The 18028-nt window shown below is 41.5% G+C and overlaps 1 protein-coding gene and 1 long non-coding RNA gene across 2 annotated transcripts in view; both read left to right on the forward strand.

Annotated features, from left to right (window-relative positions):
• The first annotated feature begins 55 nt into the window (after positions 1 to 55).
• LOC121839070 lies at positions 56 to 1026 on the forward strand. Its single transcript, XR_006078627.1, has 2 exons — positions 56 to 599; positions 757 to 1026. It is a non-coding gene; the product is annotated as an uncharacterized LOC121839070 (long non-coding RNA).
• An 870-nt stretch (positions 1027 to 1896) lies between these two features.
• LOC121840641 (membrane-associated guanylate kinase, WW and PDZ domain-containing protein 3-like) overlaps positions 1897 to 18028 on the forward strand; it is a 139905-nt gene continuing 123773 nt past the window's right edge. The window contains exon 1 of the mRNA XM_042305098.1: positions 1897 to 2905. Within this exon, the coding sequence (XP_042161032.1) occupies positions 2599 to 2905 (307 nt within the window). The 5' untranslated portion in view covers positions 1897 to 2598. The remainder of the gene's footprint in view (positions 2906 to 18028) is intronic.

Genomic DNA, 18028 nt, shown 5'->3' on the forward strand with positions numbered 1-18028 from the left:
TGGATGGATTATCTTGGCAAAGAATAAATGCTCACTAACCGGGATGTAAACAAATTTGTGCACAGAATTTGAGAGAAATATGCTTTTTGTGCATTTGGGAAATGTCTGGGATCTTCTATTTCAGCCCATGAAACATAACACTACATGTTGTGGTTATTTTTGTTCAGTGTGTGTATATAAGGATTTGTATAGTGACTGTTTTTTTCTAATGGGAGCTCAACTATGTCCACATGACATGCATTTGTGTTTAAAGCAAACTTTTTTTTTTTACCAACCCATCTTTATCTTTGCTTTGTATTGCTGACTATCTTGTTTTTTTCCTTCTCTTTATACCAAAGTTCATCAGTAATGCTCTGGCAATATTTAAAATGCTGCTTGTTTTCTTTGTTATCAAAGTTTTTGTATCTTGACTAGTTGTATATTCTGTAAAAAAAACTTTTGTTTCTTGATATGTAGCTATCATTAAAACGATCACAAATGTGATCATTCTGGCCATATGTGGTTTAAACTGTACTTTGTGGAAATAGGCTTTGAAGAAGTAAGAAAAAAAAAGGTCAATAGTCAAGCCATCTGCAATGAGTCCATGCCAACGTTAAAAGGTAATCATATTAATCATATTTTCACGGCTCTTGGTCTTAAAAAGTTTGCCTTTTCCTCCCACACCAACACTATTAGGTGCATATATTGCTGCTGTTTAACAGATTATGTAGAGAAGTATCAGAGTTTGACTAATCATTTAGTCTTTGTGCTTTTCAGGGTGGGTAGAACAGAACTGGGTGTAAGTGAGTCAATTCCTAGACCTCACCAAAGGCATCATCATGACAGTGCTGCTCACCACCCTCCACCAGTCAACTAATTATTAAATACGATGTCCAGGGTGGCATCTCACTAACAATTGTGAGATGTGTGTTTGGTATGTTTCATCCAGATAAATGCTGATATGCAGAAGCAAGCACTTTGGAATGTGACACACCGTATAGGCTGCACTGCAGAGAGTAAGTTAATAAATATCTGAGTGTGTCTGGATTTTTTTGACATTTCTTGACTTCTCTGCCACTACAAAGTGAGTTAACTATCACATGATGCTAGCAATTTGAGGTTGATTTAGGCCCATTGTTGTTGAATCAGACTGTCCCTGTCAGTTTAGCAAATAAATATATGTATCACAGGGAAGAGAGTAATGGCAATATGGTCTGATTAAACTATTTACTTTATAACAATGTTTTTTTGTTGAATGAATGTGCCTTACCTTTCCACTTCTGCTGGGTTGAAGTGATATATATATATATATATATATTAGTCAGAGGGTGGCACTGTGGAGGCAGGGCATAATACACACTAGGATTATAAGCAATTTGTGTCCAAAATTGTATGAATTTTAACAGCATCTGTGTAGCCCGTATTTAGTTCCCTATTATCCATTACAGGATTCAACCTCCACCCAAATAATTATGCCATGCAATAAGTGTAGGCCTTGTCTGTATTGAGAGCAAGAATGCAAAATGTATTTATATTTTTTGCTAAAACTTACGGATGTATAAAGGGGTTATACGTAGTTTGTATAAACTAAGTTATTAGTTTATAACACTGATTTATTTGTGCAGTTTTTTGTCTGATTGCTTTGCTGACATATGCCATCTTATGTGTTGGCAAAACATTTATACAGTTATACACTACTTTACCGTTGCGTTATCTAGCCTGCTATAATACAGGACTGCTAAAGTGACCCACTATAATGTGTATGCAATAATTTGTAGTGTTCATTCTGCTACTAATCACCGAGGGATGGAGCCCGTGTAAAAGGTTGTTGATTTGAGCAAAGCGCAATGACATCTGCATAAATGGGCGTTCCGGGATTCGCGCATTTTGCTTGGCGCTGCCACTGTGCCAGGTGTGTTTAACCTGTGGCCAGGGATGCAGTCGCGCTTGTCATCATCAAAATGTGTGGGATGCGACCTACGACCTAGAACGAGAATAAATTACCATTAAGTGAATGCTGTGATAACGACACCAGCAGTTTTCTGTCACAGGTATAAAGACACTCGTTGACGCACTAAATATACGGCTTCCGATGTCCCAAATCTCCGAGAAGATTTGTCTCTCACGCAGTCTATGGTGAGGTGAGTGGATACCTTGTTTTGACAACTTCCATCCAAAGGTTTAGGAGAATAAGAAGAACCAACCTATGATAAGGTGATGGGGAGGCTGAAACACATTGATGCATTTATGCAGGCACTGTATTGCTGTCTTATTTACTGTTTTACGCACAAAGACCATTGGGAGTTTTGCAATATTACGGACGTATTTTCAGTGGAATAGCCAGCTCATGTAGCCCGAATAGTGAATTTTATTGGAAGTCATGCTACTCCAGCATTACTGTGGTTTCTTGGACAATAGAACATGTATTTACACATTACCCGGGAAAAAGTGAATTCTCAATTATAACAGAGAAATTAAACTCCGACCAGATCCAGTGAATAACTCAATATCAGAAATCTCTGTTCGCCCATATTTTCTCCTGCATTAGTGCTTGTGAAACAAAGCAAATCCAAAGATACCCTTTCAGATCAGTGACGAACCACATCAAAAATATACAGTATGTCCAGAACGCTGAAAAAGAAGAAACATTGGTCCAGCAAGGTGCAGGAGTGTGCTGTGTCATGGGGAAGCCTCGGAGAATTCGGCAATGTGGTGGAGGTGCTGGGGGGTGCTGAACACGGAGAGTTCCCTTACCTGGGCCAGATGAAGTTGGATGTGATGTTGTGCCACGTCGGTACAATGCCCTATTTCGGTGACGTTTTGTTGGAGATCAACGGAACACCCGTCAGTGGACTTACAAACCGCGACACGCATGCTGTCATTCGCCACTTTCGGGAGCCCATTCGTTTGAAGACCGTCAAACCAGGTGCGCCCTCTTTTTTTACTTCAAGTATTTGATGTACAAAAGTGGCCTCACTACATTAGCCTACATATGCTCTATGCCAGAGTAGTCAACCAACTAACATTACCAGTTGAATAATTGTGTGTAATTCTTTTTTATAAGTAAGTACATATTTTATAGTGGTATTTACCATTTATTATATGACTTTCTTTTTTTGTTTCGGATAACAAAATGGCATACTTGCGGTGTCCATTAATTATACCGGTTGTTCTAGCTATAGTTCAATGTAAAATGTCGTGCCCTTTTATTATTCCTACATATTTCTTGGAGTGATTACACTGTCATACAGAGGAGGCAATGTCCATCCCTTACTGGGGCTCGTCACATATGCCATTTGGCTTTGAGCGTTGGTCAAGTCTGCTTTCTGATATTGATAAATGCCAATGCCTCTCACATTGCTGGTTGTGATGTGAGTGGCATGGCAAGTAATTTAACCCCACTGTACAGACATGGACCCCTACCTCTAGCAAGACTCCTTTTATTGAAGCAATAACAAAGTAGCCACCCAGCCTGTGTGTTGGTAAAAAGCTGAGGGATGTGCCTGGAGAATCAAATCAAATCAAAGTTTATTTGTCACGTGCGCTGAATACAACAGGTGTAGACCTTACAGTGAAATGCTTACTTACAGGCTCTAACCAATAGTGCAAAAAATGTATTAGGTGAACAATAGGTAGGTAAAGAAATAAAACAACAGTAAATGTAACCACTGTCAAATTCATAGACAGAGCTATGGATGCAAGGACTGAAAATCCATGATATCAACATTATAGTTTTAACTGTGTTTTGAGGCTATACAGGTTTGTTTATATTTGCTTACAGTCATTGATGTAAACAAGCTTTTATTTTGGGTTCAGAGCCCTATACTATGAATCAGGTTTGAGGACTTAGCTAGGTAACTTTGGTCAACTCTGGGTTCAACTCGAGACAACTTGTACCACAAAAGTGGCTCACCTTTTAGCCAGGTAAATTTTCAATGGCAACGAATCCTTCAGAACTAACCTGCTGCACAGCAGGCTAACTCCATTTATCCTAAATTAAGTGTCTGAGCCCCGAGTTGATGACCAAAGAAATCAGATACCCTCCATCTTGCAAAGATTGCGTCATCATCCCCTTTTATTTGAGGAATACGACTGTTTGTTTATTTTATGAATCCTATGTTTTTTTGTGTAGTATATTTTTTTATAATACATTATACATTTAGTTAAAGACAGCATTTACTCTCCAAACTGTACATTTTTTGCCTGATTTTGTATTTAGAAATTTGCTAAAGGCTGGCTGACAGCTGCAACCAACCATAGACCTATAATCAATAGATGGCAGTTCCCATTCAGTTCAAGCCTGGCAGCCATTGCTATCGTACGCATGAGTTTTTTAAAGGTGCACTGCAGAAATCGCTCCTCCATTTCCTGGTTGCAAAAATTCTAATACTTTGCCTAATTTCAGTTTGTGACAAAACAGGCAGTCATTTTACCATCTAAACCACTGTGGAATATATTTTCCATAACCACATTTTCAAAAACATGTTCAGCTGTTTGAAGCTGTTGTATGAAAACAAAAGTAGAAGAAACAAAAAATAAACTTAAAAATGTGAAGCATAGAAATGGTGCACATAGAACACATCTACCACTTCTTAGACTTGCTTTCAATGAGAGTGACAGATCTATAACTCACATTTCCTATGTGAATTTGGTCAAGTCACCCAAAAAGTTACATATTGTAGATTTAACAGTCAAATTGCCAGGGTTAGAGGTTCCAAAACCCTTCTATGGATTATACATGACCAAAAGTATGTTGCCACCTGCTCATCGAACGTCTCATTCCAAAATCATGGGCATTCATATGAAATTGGTCCCGCTTTCCACTAATGTTGGAGCATTGCTGCCGGGACTTACTTATATTCAGCCATGAGCATTTCTGAAGTCGGGCACTGGTGTTGGGTGATTTGGCCTGGCTCGCAGTCGGCTTTCCTATTCATCCCAAAGCCCATAGTCTGAACCATGAAACACAGCCCCAGACCATTATTCCTCTTCCACCAAGCTTTACAGTTGGCACTTTACAGTTGGCACAACACCATTATGTGAGCTTGTGTTGACTACCACTTCGCGGCTTAGCCGTTGTTGCTCCTAGACGTTTCCACTTCACAATCGCAGCACTTGCAGCTCTAGCTGGGCAGAAATTTGACAAACTGACTTGTTGGAAAGGTGACATCCTATGATGTGCCACGTTGAAAGTCACTGGGCTCTTTAGTCAGGCCATTCTACTGCCAATGTTTGTCTTTGATTGCATGGCTGTGTGCTTGATGTTTAAACACCCGTCAGCTATGGGTGTGGCTGAAATATCCACTAATTTGAAGGGGTGGCCACATACTTTTGCATAAATAGTGTATGTCTATGGCTAGAACATATCAAGCTGTTCCACAGACGAAGCAATAGGAGTTGGAAAAATGTGATTGTGCATTGATAAGCACACCAAAGACTGCATTAATGATAAGTAATAAAATAAAGACTACACTATTTCACACCATAGCCTGCTGAATTTGCAAGATAACTTATTTGATTTTGGCACAAATGAAAATGTGGCACTGATTCGCCCATGGATTACTGGTACCATCATTTACGCGGCTGCTACTCTGTTTATCATAAATTATATCCTTACCACTATACATAGCAACCTCTATCACTCCAGTATCCCTGTATATTGTAAATATGGTATTTTAAGTGTGTACATATATATGTGTGTGTGTGTGTGTGTGTGTGTGTGTGTGTGTGTGTGTGTGTGTGTGTGTGTGTATACACACACACTTCAAATACCATATTTAAAATATACAGGGATACTGGAGTGATAGAGGTAGCTATGTATAGTGGTAAGGATATAATTTATGATAAACAGAGTCGGTTAGGACATGCTTTTTACCTACATACGTAAAGAGCATGTCCTAACCAACTTGCCAAAACTATAGTTTGTAAACAAGACATTTGTGTAGTGGTTGGAGTCATTAAAACTAGTTTATGTAAACTTCTGACTGCAACTGTGTATTTATAGCTTCTTACTTTCTCATGTATTTATTTTTATTTCTTGTGTTTTTGTTCTGCCTTTTACTCAAACTGATGTTTCAGCATTGTCTCTGAAGAGTTAGGTGTTCAACTAGCCATGTGCGACATGCACTCGCAGTTACAAGCCTCCAAGAGTCTGTGGAAGGCCAACAAGTGGTATCTACCGTCGTAGTACGGATGAAGCCTGACATGGAATGTGAAGCTAACTGAAGCTGGCTAACTTTATTAAAGCCGGAGTAGATCTAGCTTGCTTCGCAGTGTACCCCTTCGATGGGGTAGGGTATATCATTAATTGGGAAGTCCAAAAATGGATGTAGCAGCTATGGATTCCAGCTTTAAAGGCTAAATGCCAGTTTAATCAATTCCTATCTTATGGGCCTAATAGATCCCGGGTTTCTGCAGTCTGTATGAACTCTACGGGCTTCCGATGTCAGCCAGGCTGGATGGTTGGCTGGCTGTTTATCTGGTATAGGGGAAGGGGTGCTGTGTATTTGAATTGAAATACTTAAACAACAACTGAGACTGTGCAAAAGGTTGCATCAGCAGCGTCTGATTCTTTGGCCTCCAGGCCAGTAGCACTGAACATCAGCTGTGTGTGGGAGAGTGAGAGTTTGTGTGTGTCCTCCAATGCATGCCCCCAGAGCTCCTCACACCACACACTATGCCCCACTTACCAAGGTTGATAAATAAAGGGCATGGTAGAGAGAAGGAATCAGCTCAGCCTTTGGCTCGAGGTTCAACTCCCACACTATGCTGTTTTTGTTCTTAAGTTGGTAATGATGGCAATATTCCTCATTACCTTCTACTTTCATCATCATCATCACCAGCAGCAACAACGGCCTGAGCTAACTTTATTATTCCGTGAATGTCTATATGACGGGTGACAGTGAGGGCTTATACTGTCTTGCAGAGACTCCTCCTTAGCAATGTTTGTTGCTACAATGGTCAAATCTCACACAGAAACGCCTGTAACGAACAGCTTTTTGTATGATCAGTATTTGATTCTATGCTGTAATAGTTTGTGTGTGTGTGTCTTTGCGCACGTGGATGAACACACGTGTGTGCACACAGTGTTTCCTGTGCCGTAAGCTCATGTTTAATTCACACCTTTTGCATAATTGAGACAGCAGGTGTTTCTATCTTCATGCTGATGGGGGCGGTGCGGTACGTAGTGGTGATGGGCCAGGAAGATAAGCTGTGATATAGTGCTAATGGCTGGCGGGAGAGGGGAGAGCAGAGTGTGAGGGGATGAAGCTGACAGAGCTTGGTCCACCAGATGTTCTACTGCTGCTGTTGCCAGGTCCTCTGCTCTCTTTCCCCTGGACCATGGAGCTGGTGGACTTCCTGTATCTGCTGACAGCTGAAAGGAAGAGCTAGGAGAAGGAGTTGGGAGTGTAGTATAACTGCAGTATTAATCACTTTGTGGGAATTAGGCTGTTTGAGACATTTTAAATCTTAAGTCATAGCTGTGCTGGAAAGCGTTGGTAGATCAAATCAAATTGTATTTGTTACATGCGCCGAATACAACAGATGTAGACCTTAGAGTGAAATGCTTACGTACAAGCCCTTAACCAACAATGCCGTTTTAAGAAAAATACCTAAAGAAAAATAAGAAATTAAAGTAACAAATAATTAAAGAGCAACAGTAAAATTCACAATAGGGAGGCTATATACAGGGGGTACCGGTACAGAGTCAATGTGCAGGGGCACCGGTTAGTTGAGGTAATATATACATGTAGGTAGCGTTATTAAAGTGACTATGCATAGATAATAACATAGTAGCAGCAGTGTTAAAAAGGGGGGAGGGCAATGCAAATAGTCTGGATAGCCATTTGATTAGATGTTCAATAGTCTTATGGCTTGGGGGAGAAGCTGTTTAGAAGCCTCTTGGACCTAGACTTGGCGCTCCAGTACCGCTTGCCGTGCGGTAGTAGAGCGAACAGTCTATGAATTTGGTGGCTGGAATCTCTGACAATTTCTAGGGCCTTCCTCTGACACCGCCTGGTATAGAGGTTCTGGATGGCAGGAAGCTTGGCCCCGGTGATGGGCCGTACGCACTACCCTCTGTAGTGCCTTGCGGTCGGAGGCCAAGCAGTTGCTGTACCAGGCAGAGATGCAACCAGTCAGCATGCTCTTGATGGTGCAGCTGTATAACTTTTTGAGGATCTGAGGACTCATGCCAAATTTTTTTCAATCTCCTGAGGGGGAATAGGTTTTGTCGTGCTCTCTTTACGACTGTCTTGGTGTGCTTGGAATATGTTAGTTTGTTGGTGATGTGGACACCAAAGAACTTGAAGCTCTCAACCTGCTCCACTATAGCCCAGTCAATGAGAATGGTGGCGTGCTCAGTCCTCCTTTTCCTGTAGTTCACAATCATCTCCTTAGTCTTGATCACATTGAGGGAGAGGTTGTTGTTCTGGCACCACACTACCAGGTCTCTGACCACCTCCCTATATGCTGTCTCGTCGTTGTTGGTGATCAGGCCTACCACTGTTGTCGTCTGCAAATTTGATGATGGTGGCACATAGAGCCAAAGGCAAGAACCTGTGGCACGTGTGCATTTTATTCAATAGAGAATGTGATTAAACTGGGGAATGCTTTTATTAAAAGCTACAGCAATATGCATGTATCATGAAACTTTTGCTTTAATAAATGTATGTTTCTGCAGGTTCCACCTAGGGATTAGAATTCATGATGGAAATGTTGAGAGATGGTGAGTGTACCGATGGAGAGGGTGGGTGTGGGTTAATCACGTTAATGGATAACTCCATATCTATCTGGAAAGTGGCTCTAGAGTCTTGATAAAGTAGGACCTGTCATTGGAATGAGATTCGTGTTGGTCGTTTGCCTAAAAAAATGGAGAGGAACACAAGCTGAGAGGCCCTCTGGTCGGGCACACATCTGGCTTCTGCTTTAGCTGGGTCGTTCCACCAACTTGGTGCCTTAGCATTCTGTCATAAAGAGCACATGTTCAACTTCACAAAAAAAAACACATTTTCCCATCTCAAGAATTAAAAAATAAATACAGTGCCAGTCAAAAGTTTGAACACACCTATTCATTCAAGGGTTTTCCTTTATTTGTACTATTTTCTACTTTGTAGAATACTAGTGAAGACATCAAAACTATGGAATAACACATATGGAATCATGTAGTAACCAAAGAAGTGTTAAACAAATCAAAATATATTTTAGATTTTTCAAAGTAGCCACCCTTTGCTTTGATGACAACTTTGCACACTCTTGGCATTCTCTCAACCAGCTTCACCTGGAATGCTTTTCCAACAATCTTGAAAGAGTTCCCACATATTCTGAGCACTTGTTGGCCGCTTTTCCTTCACTCTGCGGTCCAACTCATCCCAAACCATCTCAATTGGGTTGAGGTTGGGTGATTGTGGAGGTCAGGACATCTGATGCAACACTCCATCGCTCTCCTTCTTGGTCAAATAGCCCTTACACAGCCTGGAGGTGTGTTAGGTCATTGTCCTGTTGAAAAACAAATGATAGTCCCACTAAGCGCAAACCAGGTGGGATGGTGTATCACTGCAGAATGCTGTGGTAGGCATGCTGGTTAAGTGTGCCTTGAATTCTAAATAAATCACTGACAGTGTCACCCACAAAGCACCATCACACCACCTCCATGCTTCATGGTGGGAACCACAAATGCGGAGGTCATCTGTTCACCTACTCTGCGTCTCACAAAGACACAGTGGTTAGATCCAAAAATCTCAAATTTGGACTCATCAGACCAAAGGACAGATTTCCACCGGTCTAATGTCCATTGCTCGAGTTTCTTGGCCCAAGCAAGTCTCTTCTTATTATTGGTGTCCTTTAGAAGTGGTTTCTTTGCAGCAATTTGACAATGAAGGCCTGATTCACGCAGTCTCCTCTGAAAAGTTGATGTTGAGATGTGTCTGTTACTGTGTCTGTTACTTGAACTCTGTGAAGCATTTATTTGGGCTGCAATTTCAGAGACTGGTAACTCTAATGAACGTATCGTCTGCAGTAGAGGTAACTCTGGGTTTTCCTTTCCTGTGGCAGTCCTCATGAGATTCAGTTTCATCATAGCGCTTGGTGGTTTTTGCAACTGCACTTGAAGAAACTTTCAAAGTTCTTGAAGTGTTCCGTAGTGACTGACCTTCATGTCTTAAAGTAATGTGCAAGGACACCGGTTAGTTGATCGGCTCCAACGCATTAAGAAGGAAAGAAATTCCACAAATGAACTTTTAACAAGGCACACCTGTTAATTGAAATGCATTCCAGGTGACTACCTCATGAAGCTTGTTGAGAGAATGCCAAGAGTGTGCAAAGCTTTCAAGGTTTAACACTTTGTTTTGGTTACTACATGATTCCATATGTGTTATTTTATAGTTTTGATTTCTTCACTATTATTCTACAATGTAGAAAATTGTAAAAATCAAGAAAAACCCTTGAATGAGTAGGTTTGTCCAAACTTTTGACTTGTACTGTAAAAACATGTACTTATAGTAAGTGTTGACCGTAACAACAGAGTTGGCGATTTCATCTTAAATCATCCCTAAATCCCAGGGACAGGGAGTGGCAATTGAATGCAAGCTTCAGAAAAAAAATGCTACCTCTCGATCTATGGGTAACAGGGTTAAATGTGTTTTGCTCGACCTGTTGAGAAAATGGCGCAAAATAATAATAAAAAAGCAAGTTTCACCATTTTAAAACAAGAGTTCAGTTCATGGAACAGGGTTGACCTTAAAATGAGGGACAGACGTTAATGAATCACTAATCACATGAAAGAAATAATGATCTTCAGAAATGACTGTCAAAGCAACAAAATAACTAGGGCTTTGCAATGGTTGTGAAACTTTGAGATTTTATTTCATTAAGTGGGTTGAAATCTTCCTAGAAGTTACACTGAATTGTGGCACTTTAGCAAGCCTTTATTCATTTAAAAAAATCAGCTTTATTGAATTCTCCATGTAGTCAATATTAAAGGGCACTTTATTTAATAATATAGGCTTTTAAAATGCAAATATTGGTTCACAATTTCTATCTAGAATATCGAAGGCACTCTTTTTGTAGAACGACCCAGCTGGAGAGAGCGTGTTGAGCTGAGCTAGCCACTCCCAAACGATGCCACTGCTGCTGAGATCCCATTGATCTCACTTGCAATGAGAACTCTGACATCATAGAGGTAGAGAGCTTAGTGGGCTAGATATGTACAACAACGACGAGACGGCCTACAGGGAGGAGGTGAGGGCCCTCGGAGTGTGGTGTCAGGAAAATAACCTCACACTCAACGTCAACAAAACTAAGGAGATGATTGTGGACTTCAGGAAACAGCAGAGGGAACACCCCCATCCACATCGATGGAACAGTAGTGGAGAGGGTAGCAAGTTTTAAGTTCCTCGGCATACACATCACAGACAAACTGAATTGGTCCACTCACACAGACAGCATCGTGAGGAAGGCGCAGCAGCGCCTCTTCAACCTCAGGAGGCTGAAGAAATTTGGCTTGTCACCAAAAGCACTCACAAACTTCTACAGATGCACAATCGAGAGCATCCTGGCGGGCTGTATCACCGCCTGGTATGGCAACTGCACCGCCCTCAACCGTAAGGCTCTCCAGAGGATAGTGAGGTCTGCACAACGCATCACCGGGGGCAAACTACCTGCCCTCCAGGACACCTACACCACCCGATGCTACAGGAAGGCCATAAAGATCATCAAGGACATCAACCACCCGAGCCACTGCCTGTTCACCCCGCTGTCATCCAGAAGGCGAGGTCAGTACAGGTGCATCAAAGCTGGGACCGAGAGACTGAAAAACAGCTTCTATCTCAAGGCCATCAGACTGTTAAACAGCCACCACTAACATTGAGTGGCTACTGCCAACACACTGTCAATGACACTGACTCTACTCCAGCCACTTTAATCATGGGAATTGATGGGAAATTATGTAAATATATCACTAGCCACTTTAAACAATGCTACCTTATATAATGTTACTTACCCTACATTGTTCATCTCATATGCATACGTTGATACTGTACTCTATATCATCGACTGCATCCTTATGTAATACATGTATCACTAGCCACTTTAACTATGCCACTTGGTTTACATACTTATCTCATATGTATATACTGTACTCGATATCATCTACTGTATCTTGCCTATGCTGCTCTGTACCATCACTCATTCATATATCCTTATGTACATATTCTTTATCCCCTTACACTGTGTATAAGACAGTAGTTTTTTTTTTTGGAATTGTTAGTTAGATTACTTGCTCGTTATTACTGCATTGTCGGAACTAGAAGCACAAGCATTTCGCTACACTCGCATTAACATCTGCTAACCATGTGTATGTGACAAATAAAATTTGATTTGATTTGATTTACATCAGTCAACGTGATGTGAAAAGCATATTGAGGTCCTGCAGGCCCAGTACAGTTATATGCATCTTCATCAAGCTTCACACATCTGATAGAGCTTGTCTTGTGATTAGGGTTGCAAAGGGAGTGTATATTACTGGAAACTTTTTAAGTTTACTAGTAAACTACCAGCATTTTGGTAACTTTCAAGTTATTTTGGGACTTTTATAAAATTACATTAGTGGCCTTCTTGGGTACTTCAGATTATCACAGGTGTCTATAATCTCTGGTGCTCTGTGTGGCCTTATCACATTTAAAATATAAAATCATTAAATAAGATTCTAAAACACAAAAAAAATTGCCAAAATTACCTTAGATTGCCATAGATTACCTGTTTTAATGACCAAAATTACATAAGAACTTCTGGTAAATTACCCGTAGCTCTGCAACCCTAGCTGTGTTCCTAGCAGCAGGCGCTGATGATGATTACAATGGAGCCCAATATGTGGATCTAATCTTCTACAAATAGCATGTTTGAAGCACTTTGTCACATCGTTATTCAGAGACTACTACCAGCATGCCACTAACACTGTAGTCACCAACATCCGTGCCACAGAGGGATATGTGAGCCTGTCAGGAACTAAGAAGGTTGCTGCTGCTGCCGCAATGCTAGAGCATGACAATAAGTTGTGCAAGTGTTTCTCCAAGTGTTTCTAATGATCACTGAATGTGTGGGCAATGTTCTTCCCCAGAAGCATGACAGTCTTCTGTAGTCTACTTCAATCACCAAGGACACCCATTCACACAAAATACCTTTCTTTAAACATCCTGCTCACTTCCTGTTTTTACTTCTTTTACCATCTGCGACCAGAGCCTTAGGCTGCCGCTAGGCACTCACTATTGGCTTACCTCACACAGCTAGCCTACATCCCCGTCCTTCCCAGAACACTCCCCTCTCATCAGACATCTTCTAAACATCTCAGTTTACAACACAACCCAGTCTCACATGCAATGGTCTGTGTATGTCATGGCGGGGAAGAGTAAGACGGTACAACAAAAACAAACAAGCGTGAAGTCTATTCCAACCCTACTTCTAGTGCTCAATAATTCATTTAGGAGAGGCAGCTACTCTGTAGACTCTCCCCTGTGTGTGTGCGGTGCGTACTGGTGGTATTACAGTACATTGCGGTCCCTATTGCTGCCTATTTAGTCCCACCATAATCAAATTGGTGTTGCTCTCACTCTCCAGCATCGCCTTGGAATAGAAAACATGGGGAAAAGGAGGCTTGTAGTCTGTGAGGATAGGGTGACGGCTGAAGCTTCTACGTTAGGATTGGATGATGGCTGGAGCTCCTGAGAGGGATTGGCTTATAGTTATAGCTTCTGTGTGAAGATTTGACGGTGACTGATGGCTTGATCCACAGTGTGTGTAGATTTGACGGTGACTGATGGCTTGATCCACAGTGTGTGTAGATTTGACGGTGACTGATGGCTTGATCCACAGTGTGTGTAGATTTGACGGTGACTGATGGCTTGATCCACAGTGTGTGTAGATTTGACGGTGACTGATGGCTTGATCCACAGTGTGTGTAGATTTGACGGTGACTGATGGCTTGATCCACAGTGTGTGTAGATTTGATGGTGACTGATGGCTTGATCCACAGTGTGTGTATTCTTAATCACTGAAATAGAACGAAGGAAGATTTTACAATATTACAGGCACAATGCAGCCTCCATAGAGGCAGAATTTGTTCATCTTTATTTTATGTAAGATTTAATTGGTTATGGATTGGCTGATGGCATAATTGGCCTGTCAAGCATCCTGTCAGCAGCCATGTGCAAGGATATATAGTAAGGCGCTGGGGCTGCTGGGATATCATAGTCCTCCAGTGCCTGGGGAATCACATGTAACAGTGATGACATTCATAGGTCACAATGTCACTGTTTTAATGAGCAATGAGAGAGAGAGGATGGAGGGGGAGGGGGTGTCACAGATTAATAGGATATACCAACAACATAATCTCACAAATCCCTGCTCTATTAGATGAAGACATTATGGGAAATTGCATGATCACCCTATGCAATGAAATCCCTCCCAGTGAGAGCACCTTTTCTTTGTATTGTTCTGGTTCACATTGTCGCATGAACTAACAATGTTTGATAGTGTGAGTACATTTTGTCTGATTTCAGACCAAGAGTCCTGTGTCTGTTTGCCCTGACTCTCTCTATGCGATGGCTCACTCTCTTCCTCAATCTCAATTTTTTTTGGAAGGTCCCCTCTTTGCTTCTCTTTCTCTCTGTCTTTCTCAGTCAGCATAGATGACATAGCTAATAGCTGCTGTATTTTCCATTTTGATTGATTCTACATGTCACGGACTGTGATGTATAACCACACTGCTTTGTCCTGCAGCAGTGCATCTGGTTCTAATGGAATAATTTACTGAAATATCACCATCATTCATCCTGTATTTTAGAATAAACATAACATAATAAAGTGTAGTCACCAGGGTTGGTCCTTATCGGGTTGGGTTGAGTGATGGGTCTGCGTCACTGGTTTTGAGTGATTCCTCACGAAACAGGACTAAAGAATACCATTATTTGGGGGATCTTCACAAAATATTATCCATAGAATGGTCCATTGGAGGAAGGATTGTTCACATACAGCATATTTGACATTTGTTGAAAAATATTAACATGAATATTGAAAGATCATCATTTTTGATTTGGCTAGTTTTTCAATATATTGTTGAACATAATATACTCCTGAAATAATATCAAAGTTCCAGTTCCAGAGTGGGATCTCTGCACCTTGTTGAGTTATGATCCAATTTGTAAGCATTACCAACAGACTGAATGTGAAAATGGATTCAAAATGGTTGCCCGCTACTGGTGATTTGCAGGATGTGAAATGATAGAAGTTAAAGGAGTGCTGTGATTGGTTACATTGCCTACTATGCCAATTTTTCTGTATTAAATGGTGCAGAACTTTAAAACTAGCAGAGATCGCACTCTGTAACTTTGATATATCCATAAAGTATATTATGTTCTACTAATATATAGAAACATTTGCCAAATCAAACATGACATTTTTTCAATACTCATGTTAATATTTTTCAATATTCATAAATTGATGTAAACAATTATAATATTGAAATAAAAGTACTACTCATATTACAGGCAAACAGTAAAGCTTGATATGACACACATTTTTGCTTTGTAGCACCTACAGATGAAATATTGTGGAGTCTTATAGGAGGCCCGGGTATGGCCAAAAATGTCATATGCCAAGTTTGATTAATTATTTCTCAATTATAATTTTAGATACAAATTGCGATGTCAACTATCATTCTTCCAAAGGACCATTCTATGGATAAAAATGTTTGGGCACCTCTCTGACTGTTTCTCTACAGTCACTGACCCAAACACTCCCATCATGAAGGATATTATCTTTATTCAACAATGAACTCCAGCCGCTTTAGGAACAACTGTCATTGATTCTCCCCTTAAGCATGGGCCAGAGATGTGAGATGTCACTATAGCCACTACTGACTAACTACCCAGACCAGAGTGTCACTTTTAATCCAGCAGCATTTATTATTATGTCCCCTCCCCATTGGTGTTCATCCACTGGACGATGAACTCAGGCCACCTTTAAATCGCTCCAAGGTAATGGCCTGGACATTACTGTGCTCTTTTAAAGGAACATAGCCACCAGCTTAGTTTTTTGACTTTGGCCAATTGATAGGCCGTTATAAACATCAGCCATGGATAGATTTATTTTGTGTGTGTGTGTGTGTGTGTGTGTGTGTGTGAAGCTTGTGATGGGAAACCTGCCAGTGATACAGCTCAGTGTGGCGATGATGATGTTGATGATAGGAGGGGGCCAGGGAGGGAGATGGCTCTCTCAGGGTTAGTGCCAGGGCAGTGTTAATGTGTGTGTGAATCCAGGCAGGCAGTACACACATTGGGGAGATTTGCATTGCAACTAGCGTTAGCACAATGAGTACTTAGCACCTCTCAATAGAGTGCCGGCCATAATTTGCAAACTGATTCTACATGTAGAAACCAGAGAAAATGCCTGGCATCAGACACCTACCGTCAGCAAGTGAACGAAGAGCAAACAAATGGCAGATGAACGGTAGGCTGTCGTCCAGAGCGATGTGTTTTCTCTATTACTGGCCGCGTGTTGATGAATGCCAATGAGACAATACAGGGCCAAGGCAGTGGCAGAGCCTCAGACTGACTGAAGAGTCCTTTACAGGATGACATGGGCTCCCAGAGCCTCACATCCAGGAGCACTGGGCTTTTCTCTTACTCCCATAATCAACAACATTCTGCTGTCCTCATGCCTCTCTTCAAAGGACAGTGTTGGATACTCCAGCTCGATTCGTTCTCTGTACTATGGGCTTTTCACAGTATACTTTAGACCGGTGTTACTCACAATGTTTTTGTAAGGGGGCCACTTTGGGTTGAGACAATCATTCAGAGGGCCGCACAGATGTTTAATTTGTTGTACATTTTCTTCCAATATGATCAATTATCATTTGAGTGCAATAGAGCACATGCAATTGATTTTGATGTACAGCACATCACAAATATATACATACACACATCAAATAGGCTACATCACATGTATAAAACTCATATTAAGGGTTACCTTAGTAGTTTGATGAGTGAAAGTGTCCCTTCTGCTCCTTGACTGAATTCATTCTAAATGTATAGTCTTCTGTTGCTATCCTTGTCATGCAATCCAGGTGTGCATTGGTCAGTCTGTTTCTCTGTTTTTGTTTTACAATGTTCATTGTTAAAAATGTTGCTTCACATGAATAAGTGCTGACAAAAAATGTCTCCTTTTGCACATACTGCTTCAGAAGTGGATACTCTGTCTGACACAAGGCTCCAGAAATGTGTAACACCTGATCTTAGTTCACCTGTGTAATTTGCCTGCAGCTCCACTATCTCACTCTCTATTCCAGCACGGTCAGGACAGAGGGCTGTGATGACTTGTGTCAGAGATGACACTGGCACATGAGGTTCTCAATGAAGTTTAAAAACTCCTTGTACTCGGCCTCCCGGGTGGCGCAGTGGTCTAGGGCTGTGCCACCAGAGACTCTGGGTTCGCGCCCAGGCTCTGTTGCAGCCGGCCGGGACCGGGAGGTCCGTGGGGCGACGCACAATTGGCCTAGCGTCACCCGGGTTAGGGAGGGTTTGGCCGGTAGGGATATCCTTGTCTCATCACGCACCAGCGACTCCTGTGGCGTGCCGGGTGCAGTGCGCGCTAGGTCGCCAGGTGTACGGTGTTTCCTCTGACACATTGGTGCGGCTGGCTTCCAGGCTGAAAGTGCGGCTTGGTTGGGTTGTGTTTCGGAGGACGCATGGCTTTCGACCTTCGTCTCTCCTGAGCCCGTACAGGAGTTTTAGCGATGAGACAAGAAAGTAACTACACTGTTATTCTTTCACAAACTAATACCACGAGATTGGAGAGAAAAGGGGATAAAATAAACATTTTAAAAAATTCCTTGAATTTTGACTCCAACTTCAACTCTTCCAACACACACACACACACATGCACAAATGAACAAACTGTCTGTCAGGTATGAACAGTGTGGTGATTTTATTTTGAAATGCAAAATGTGACCACACGCAGCATTTTGCCCAGAGTTTTATCTGCACCTTGGAGCTGGAGA

The sequence above is a fragment of the Oncorhynchus tshawytscha genome, linkage group LG02 (assembly GCF_018296145.1).
Source record: "Oncorhynchus tshawytscha isolate Ot180627B linkage group LG02, Otsh_v2.0, whole genome shotgun sequence".
Taxonomy (NCBI): Eukaryota; Metazoa; Chordata; class Actinopteri; order Salmoniformes; family Salmonidae; genus Oncorhynchus; species Oncorhynchus tshawytscha.